Source organism: Mangifera indica, chromosome 13 (assembly GCF_011075055.1).
Source record: "Mangifera indica cultivar Alphonso chromosome 13, CATAS_Mindica_2.1, whole genome shotgun sequence".
Taxonomy (NCBI): Eukaryota; Viridiplantae; Streptophyta; class Magnoliopsida; order Sapindales; family Anacardiaceae; genus Mangifera; species Mangifera indica.
Genome location: NC_058149.1, coordinates 1,267,139 through 1,276,988, shown reverse-complemented (window position 1 = coordinate 1,276,988; position 9,850 = coordinate 1,267,139). Strand labels below are relative to the sequence as shown.

The 9,850-nt window shown below is 30.1% G+C and overlaps 1 protein-coding gene across 1 annotated transcript; it reads left to right on the top strand.

The window, feature by feature from the left end:
* The first annotated feature begins 5,702 nt into the window (after window positions 1-5,702).
* LOC123194919 (secreted RxLR effector protein 161-like) lies at window positions 5,703-9,010 on the top strand. The gene is made up of 2 exons (XM_044608426.1): window positions 5,703-5,828; window positions 8,504-9,010. Exons 1-2 carry the CDS (start codon window positions 5,703-5,705, stop codon window positions 9,008-9,010), a joined length of 633 nt encoding a protein of 210 aa, XP_044464361.1.
* Window positions 9,011-9,850: the final 840 nt, after the last annotated feature.

The window sequence follows — 9,850 nt, the reverse complement described above, 5'->3', positions numbered from 1 at the left end:
CATCATTATTTCACCAAAAAATTAGATTGATCAATATCATTAATATATATTATCTATTAAGCTACACTCATCATACTATAATATTTTGATACACATTATCATGTTTTATTTGTATTATATTGTGTACTAAAATATAGATGGTGTATCATATAATACTAATAAGTATTGTGCAAAGATCATCATTCGAACAACATGATAACTAACACATATTTTTTCATGATTTTCTGGTGAGTCCTGATCATACATTTTTCTGTTGCGTGAATTCTCACATGAAATTATATGTGTTAATATAACTAAGTTTTTTAAGAAAATAAAAAACATTGAAGGCCTAAGAATGGATAGTGTACCTCCTTCTCAACAGAATGAAGCCGATCGAACCGAGACGGGCCAAAATAATCCTCCTCCTCCTCCTCCTCCTCCTCCTCAACAAAGTGAAGCCAGTCGAATTGGTAGGAGCCAAAATGGGGGAAATGAAAAAGTTGGTTGTCGCTTTTGCGGACTTATATTTGACTCACTCACTCTATTAAGCCAACATTTTGCCGAGCACCACCCGGAATTCCCCTTGTTATGCTTTTTCTGCGACCAACAATATGATAACATGATCTTAAGGAATCAGCACATGATAGACGCCCACCAATATAACATATTAGATTAAGTTACTTAATGGTAATTAATAAAATACTAAAGAATAAAATTATTGATCTTATAAAAGCAATTGTAATGGGCTCTAAATAAATTTGAATCTGTTTTAGCCACTTTTTTTTTTAACATGAATCAAGGAGTGATAATTCGCATAATGAAAGTTAATAAATTAATAATGTTCTTTGGTTAACGATGATTAGCCTAACTTGTTAATTTACACATGACAAAATATGAACAATACAACATAAAAGAATGAAGTAGCTTCACAGCATCTCAAGCTTAGCCGATGTACATTCGACTTGAGTTGAAGTAGTTCCAATTTGAGTTTGAGTAGAGTGAATCATTAACAAATTTATCTTATCAAGCACATTTCATCTTCTACAATGACCTTACAATTTCTCTGACAAAATTTTTTTTTCTTCCTCATCTTTAACAACCCTTCTTTTTCTTATCCAATTGTTTCCCGTGTCACTCTACACGATCTCAAGTTGGAATTTTTAAATTCAAGTCAAGCTCAGGTGACCCTTATTTAGACTTGATTTAGATTGAATCTACTATAAATATTTGTTTCTACTAATTATTAGTGCATCTCACATTATTCTTTAAAATTGAAACATTCTGGAATCAATGCACATTTGGCTAAATTTAAGGGTGTACATGGTCTACTTTGGTGTAATTTGAGAGTTTTTTTAAACCAAACTAAAAAAACAGTTTGATAGAATTTCAAATAAAACCTAATCATTTTAAATTTCAAACCAAACCAAATTGAAAAAATATGGTTTTGGTTTAGTTTGGATTTTGTTTTAATCCTATTAAAATTATTAACTTTTAAATATATATTATTTAATAAAACTAATTTAATTATAGTTTTCTTGAATATAAAATAAATATGAAATATATATACAATATACATGTAAAAAAATGACAGAATAAATATGAAAAAAGTAAATTATATACCTCATGGTTTATTAAAAAATTCTATCAAATATAGCTATATATATTTTAAAAAATTACAGTTTACAGTTTGATTCAATTTGAAAATCATTCAAACTATAACCCAAAATGAAAACTGTTTTTCAAAAATTTATCAACTAAAACAAAATTATTTCACAAACCAAACCAAACCATAATTTTTAAATGGTTTGGTTCGTCTTTATAGTTTGAACCAAATCATATAGACCCTTAAGTAAATTATGGTTTATAATATATTTCTTTGCGAAATAATTATATGTTTAGTGAATCTTGATACTTTCATCATAATCTTAAGATTATTTTAAACTTAAAAGAAATAATATTTTATAATATATGTATCATTTTTCACAATATTTTTTGAATTGTACCAAACATTGATCAAACAAAGAGGATGGTTCGATCCAACTGGAGGTTAAATCAATTAACTATTTAAAAATAATATTCAGTACTAGGTTTTTATTTAGTCCATCCATTCAATTTGCTTAATTCAATAATATCCAATTCAATTTAACTCATAAAACGGTTTTTTATCAAACCATAACCATTTTTTAGAAGGTGACAATCCACCTAGTTGAATTGAACAATCTGATATGGTTTTTAAAACCATCATTTTCATAATATTTCAACCAAAATTTTTTGTCTACCCTCACCAAGTCTAACTCCAAAAACGGTTTTTTAGCAAATTTTAACTCTTTTTTTTGGTGGGTGACTGTCCAATCAATCAAATTGATTGATTTAATTTGATTTTTAAAAATATGCTTTTTCATAAGTTTTCAACCGAAGTTGTGTATTTATATGAGTTTAGACCTATATTTACATCCTAATTTATTGTTGCAAAACAATATATAATTCAATTGATGATAATGTGTGTGTCTCTTATAAAATAGTAATTTAGATTTTATAAATGGTAAAAGAAAAAGAAATGTTTCAAACTAATGAATTTATGAAATTGAAAATTTTTTAACATAATTGTAAATTATTTTTCAAAAAACTATCAGGTGTTCCCCAACTCTCAAGATTCATGTATTATTGTCTACAAAAATGTAAAAATTGTCAATTTTTGGAAAAAAGAAAACATAGATTTTGAGGGAGTTTGGACACATGTTTTAGGAATTCTTAACAAGGTCATCTATTTTGACTCGTGAGAGAGTGGCTAGAGAAAAAAATGCCCAAAAAACCATCAAACACTTCACCACCCTTTGGGCCCATGTGTTATAGCTAAGAAAAATGGTCAAACTAGAGGTTTTTGGATAAACATGCATTTTGGGGGATTTTGGTTGTAGGTTTCTGGGATTCTCAATGATGTCATCTACCTTGTCTCTTGAAAAGGTGGATGGTTGTAACTTGTAACACCCATAGGTATGTTCAAGGGCATTCTTGTCTTTTCAGCTTGGTATATAATTTTGGGAAATTTAAATTGAGTATTTATTGTTCATAAGCTAGAACGAATGTGCACCAAAACGGTGGACGCCCATTCATACATTGTGAAGGGTAGATTCATAATTTTGTAATGGCTACAAGAAAATGGCTAAGTATGGAAGGAAGAACGAGCATTCATGGTAGTATGCAGACTCGTTCATCAGTCTATCAAATTTAAAAATTGTATAAAGACCAATTTCACAGTGAATTTAGAATCTGTATTTAAGTGGGAAATTGTGTGAATGACCACTCATATAAGGCGAACAACTATTTGTGACATTATTTGGATAAAATAAAATGGGGTTTTGCGAAGTTTGGCACATTTTTCACTTTGTGATTTCAAAGCAATTAAAGTGAGTTGAGAGCTTTTAAGGAGATCGTTGGAATGTCAGGAATTTGTCTTGCCATGTGAAGAACTTATTGTTGACGGAGGAAAGGTAAGAAGGTGATCTTCCCCTCCTCTCTCTTGATTAAGTTTTTGCAATGGATTGTATTTTGTGGGTTACTCCTAAAATATGCATAGGTATTGATGACTAAGTGTGGATTGTTGAGATTAGTGAGCATTGATGCCTATATGTTGAATGATAACTCTTGAGCATAGAAGATTGCATGATTCGTAGTCTTTGTTATGTATATTGTGTTTGTGATTAACAAAGAAACATGCTAGGGTCCTTAGAGATTGATTGGAATGATTGTTTAACAACGTATTATGTTGTCGGTGTCAAAAATCATAGAAATCCAAAAGTTAGAGATTTCCAAATGGTGATGAACGATCATGCACACATGTGAAAACCATGAACGTCTATTCAATATAAGACAAATGCCCATTCATGGTGGGTCAAGATGATCAATTATTAGCACTAGAAATTTTTTTAAAACCGCACTGGTAGTTGAATCGGTTGTCCTACTAATTCACAATTTTACCAAATTAATTGGATAATCAATTGATTCAATGTATTATCAAATTATTATGTATGTTTTAAATAATATCAAATATTTACTACATTCTTGAAACATAAAATATATAAAACTTATAAAACATAATTTTAAAAATGTTAATTAAACAATTAACATTTCATTACATAGATAAAGAAAAAAGCCAAACCAGTTTACCAAATTCGACCAAATTTCAAACCAATCAATATTTATATATAAATTATATTGAATTATAGATCGGTTTACTATTTAACTGGTTGATCTGATTCAATTTTAAAAACATTGAACACTATAGCCAATGAACGCATGTGATGAAGGGAATTAACACAATTAGTCAACCCTTAGTCAAGGGTTTAAGTGAACTATTGTTCAGATTAAAAGGTGACGCATGTTCCTACCCTAGGTGAAATGAATGTGGAGCAAGGGCAACAAACGCCCATTCATGCATTAACGAAAATGATTATTATACCCATATGCAATGTGCTTGAAAGGGGATAAGGCTAAAAAGGCTTTAACGAAGGTGAAATGAGTTAGTTAGATAGGGATGTCTAACCATCTGGACCTGAGTCAAAAACTATAAACGATGTATATTTTTTTAGCCATCAAGTTATGTGCATGTGATAGTGAAAACATAAAGGTTATTCTTTGTGATATTGATACTCGTGAGATTTCATGTACTCGAAGCAAGGTGTCTTAACATTTGGGATACTTATGCATACATTAAGCACATGGTGCCCTAACATTTGGGATGGGTAAGCGATATAATAGATACTTGGGGTTTGACTCTTTATGTGAAATATATTGTGGAAATTTATGATATATAAATATATTGTGAAAATTACGAAAATAATAATAGACAATATATTGTTTGTATATTTAATTTCATACTTAAAAATACATATGTATAATTTTATTGACGATAATATACACACAAATAACAAGTAAATTCTCCTGTACATAAAATTATTTAAATTTTGTTTAAAATGACCCACATTCCTGTTCATACATTGGTATGATTTTACTAGTCATGTAATTTCAATGCCAAGATCCTCATTTGAACAACATGATAACTAATAGACATATATTTCCATTATATTTTGGTGAGTCCTGATCATACATTTTACATTGCAAGAGGAGTGTGTATGGTCTAATTTAGTGTGATTTAATAATTTTTTTAAAATCAAACTACAAAAAAAAGAAATAGTTTGGAAAAATTATAAAACCAAACTAAAATATTTTAAGATTTAAATCAAACTAATATAAAAAAATACAGTTTGATCCAATTTGAATTATGATTTAAAACCCATTAAAACCATTCGCTTTCAAAATATTTTATACTTAGTAAATGATAATTGTATTATAAGTATCAAAAATATGAAGTAAATATGTAAGATAAATATGAAATACATATACAACAAACATGAAAAATATGTCAAATTAAAAATCAAAATGAGTGACGCAACTAATTGCTTGTTGAAAAAATCTATTAAATACAATTTTATTTATACATATTAAAAAACATAGTTTATGGTTTTATTTGATTTGAAAACTGTTCAAACTGTAAATAATTTTTTAAATTTTATTAATTTAAATTAAACTATTTTATATACAAAACAAAACCAAACTGTGTTGCATTGGTAGAATTATCACATGAACTTGCATATATAAATTCAACTAAGCTTCTTAAGAAAACAAAATACATTGAAGGCTAAACTTAATTCTATTGCCTAAGAATGGATAATGTACCTCCTCAACAGCATGAAGCCGGTCGAACCGGGACGGGCCAAAATCCTCCTCCACAACAAAGTGAAGCCAGCCGAACTGGAACGACCCAGAATGAGGGAAATCAAAATCGGCTGGTAAGAGAAGCTCGTTGTCGCATTTGCCAACTTTTATTTGACTCGCTATCTCAATTAGGCCAACATTTTACTGAGCACCACCCGGAATTCCCCTTTCTATGCTTTTTCTGCGACCAACAATATGATAACATGATCGTAAGGAATCAGCACATGATAGCCGCCCACCAACATAATATATTAGATTAAGTTAATTTCTTGTAATTTATACGATACTAAAGAATAAAATTATGAGTTTGCGATTAGATTATTTAAAGTAACAACTATTAAGAATAATATTAATTATAAAAGAATAAAATTATAAATATATAATTACGTATATTTATAATGTATCATCTTATAATTATATAATTTAAAGTACAAAATATAGGCACATAAAATATAGGCACATAAGGTTGACCTTATAAAAGCAATTGTAATAGACTCTAAATAAATTTGAATCTATTTCAGACACTCTTTTTTTTCATATGAATCAAGGAGTGATAATTCTCATAATGAATGTTAATTAAATTAATAATGTTTTTTGGTTGAGGATGATTAATCTAATTTGTTAATTTACAAGTGATAAAATATGAATAATATAGCATAATAGAATATCGTAAGTAGCACTCAAAATTTATCAAGCTCAAGTCTGGTAAGGTAGTTCCAGTTCGAGTTTAAATAAACTGAATTGTCGACAAATTCATGTTATTAAGTAAATTTCATCTTTCATAATGACTTTACAATTTCTTTGGAAAAATTTCTTTTTCTTTGTCATCTCCAATGAATCTTTTTCTTCTTATCCAATGGTTTCTCAAGCCACTCTTGACCAACTCAAATTGGAATTTCTAAATTTAAGTTAAGCTTGGGTTAATTTTTATTTTAGCTCAATTTAGGTTGAATCTATTATAAATATTTATATTTGTATCCATTATTAGTTCATCTCATATTATTCTTTAAAAGTGAGTCATTCTGGAATTAATGTCACATTTGGCTGAATTGTAGTTTCTAATGTATCTCTCCATGAAATAAATATAAGTTTAATGAATCTTGATACTTTCATCATGATCTTTAGTTTATTCTAAACTTAAAAGAAATAATATTTTATAATATATGTATCATTTTTCACAATGTTTTTAGAATTGTACCAAACACCGATACAATGAAGAGGATGGTCTAATCCATTTGACAGTCATATCAATTAATTATTTAAAAATAATATTTCAAAACAATTTTATACAATTAATCATTAAATATATAATCTAAATTATTTTAATATAAAAATAAACTTTGTTTAATAGATATATATATCTAAAATAGGTTGATAAGGTCTTAGGGGCAAGTCTCAATATTTTATTTTTTAATTTGTTTTTGTAAGTTAACCAAGTTAAGCCCGAATTTTTATCTAGTCTAACCGTCCAATTTGTCCAGTTCAATAAGATCCAATCTCATTTAACTCCAAAAAAGTTTTTTATTGAACAGTAGATCTTTTTTTTCTATCAGGTGACGATCCAATTGGTTTAATCAATGGATCAAATCTAATTTTTAAAAACATCATTTTCATAATCTTTTAACCAAAATTTTGTATTAATTCTTAGTAGATCTAACTCCAAAAACCGTTTTTTAACAAATTGTAACTATCTTTCCTAACGAGTGATTATCCAACTGGTCAAATTGTTTGATCTAATATGATTTTTAAACTTTCAACCATATTTGTGTATTGATATGAGTTTAGACATATGTTTACATCCTAATTTATTGTTACAAAATAATATATAATTTAGGCCAAAGGACTATTTCCCACCCAAGGTATGTTATTTTCCCAAGTTTTCTCCTGTTAACTTTGAAAATTTCATTTACCTATCCATGGGCAGTTAAAATTAACTGTTTAAAGGATAAAATCATCATTTTATCTATAATATTAAAAATAAATTAAAATTTAATTCAGTTTTCCCCTCTAACCCCTAAAAAATAATTATTTTTTCCTAGGTCAAGTTTTAAAAAATAGCATTCCCCCCCCCCCCCAGGGTTTAGTTTTCAATCCTCAACACCAAATCCGGTGTCATCGCCGATGACGAAGCTTTCCCAATGCACCACCATGCTTCGACGACCTCTCTTCCCTTCTCTGAAACACCGATCAACCTAAGATCAAGCGTTGTCTTCGTTTGGAAAGTTGAAAAGTTTTGTCAAGAGACGAAGCTCTTTGTCTTCTCAAACGAAGACGATGACCTCGTCTTTCCCTCTTCAAATTTTCAGATGAAGACGACGTCAGATCTAGGTCCATTGGCGTTCCAGAGAAGGGAAGAGAGGCCGTCAGAGCATGGTGGTGTGTCGAGAAAGCTTCATCGTTGGTGATGGCGTCGGATTTGGCGTCGAGGATTGAAAACTAAACCCTATGGGGGGAATGCTATTTTTTAAAACTTGGCTTAGGGGGAAATAGTTAGTTTTTAGGGGTTCGGGGGGGGGGGGGGGGGGGGGGGGTCGCAGAGGGAAAGAGATAAAATTTTAAGAGGTTAAGATTCCATTAATTTTAATAGTTCACGGATGGGTAAATAGGATTTTCAAAGTTAACGGGGGGAACTTTGAGATGATAGCATACTTTGGGTGGGAAATAGTCCTTTGGCCTATAATTGAATTGATGATAAACTCTGTGTGTGTACATATATAATTCAGAAGTTTTAAGATGTTTTATTATGTAGGTTTCCAATACACCAATGGCTGTAGGGTTGAAACTCTGCTCGGATGATAGTAAATTATTTGAGGAGCCAACAGTTTACAGAAACACCATTGGAGCCTTGCAACATTTGTTGATGACCAGACCTGACCAGTCATATGTTGGGAATAAGTTGAGTCAGTTTCTGAAATCCCCAACAAGGTTACAGTGGCAGGCGTGTAAACGGATTCTGAGGTATGTAAAAGGAACACTAGACTATGGGATTATGTTTAAGCCTGCTCCAGTACTAGCAGTAGAGGCATATGCAGATGCCGATTGGGCTGGAAATTTGAATTACAGAAGATCAACCAGTGGGTTCTGTGTCTTCTTTGGAGGAAATTTAATTCAATGGGCTTCAAGAAAACGAAAGGTGGTGGCTTTGTCTTCAACAGAGCATAGATCTTTAAGCCAAGTTTCCACAGCGTTGGCATGGATCAGGAGCTTACTTACAGAGATAAGGGTGCAGTTGATTAATAAGTCTGTTGTATGGTGAGATAATCAGGGGGTAGGATCCTTAGCCTCTAATCCTATGTTTCATGGTAGGACTAAGGACATAGAATTGGATGTTCATTTCATAAGAGAGCGTCTGCAGGATATCTCTCTGTGCAATATGTGACTTCAGAGTTCCAGGTAGCAGACTTCTTAACAAAGCCGTTGCAGCCAACAGATTCTGTATATTAAGGAGCAGACTAAGTATGGTTGATCACAGTTTATTAACTGAGGAGCTAAGTAGCACGGAAACTTATTATAGGATGCGTTTCCACGTTTCGAAAACGTTTCCGTTTCCAAAACTCTCTGAAACTTGTAGGAAACGTTTTGGGTCATTTCAAAATTTTTAAAAAATTTTGAAACACGTTTATTTTAGAAAAAAAAATCGTAAAATCGATTAAACACATATTTTATATTTTCAAACCGAAAATGTCTTTAAATCTCATATTGAATTCATCTTCTCTCTACTTTTTGATGTGTTACTCATCTCTTCCCTGACATATCATATAGATTGGTATGTATTGTTGTTTTTTTTTTAAATATCTACGTGCGTTTACTGAAAAATAATTTATAATAGGTTCTATGATTCTATTTTATAATATTTTTTCTCTTCATTCTTTTTTTATTATTTATTTTTATATTATACAAGTTTATGTATTTTTATTATAAAAAATTTAGTATTTATAAAAAAAACCCTTATATTTTTCATATTTATAAGTTTCCCCACGTTTCCATTTCCTATATTTTTTAAAAAATGCGTTTTCACGTTTCTCCATTTCCGTTTCCGTGCTACATAGCTGAGGAGAGAAGAATGCAGAGTTTAATAAAGGCAGAGAAGGAAGAG

Coding starts and splice junctions, on each gene's coding strand:
- LOC123194919 (XM_044608426.1), top strand. CDS start 5,703: ATGGATAATGTACCTCCTCAACAGCATGAAGCCGGTCGAACCGGGACG. Junction 5,829..8,503: donor AGGGAAATCAAAATCGGCTG/GTAAGAGAAGCT, acceptor TTTATTATGTAG/GTTTCCAATACACCAATGGC.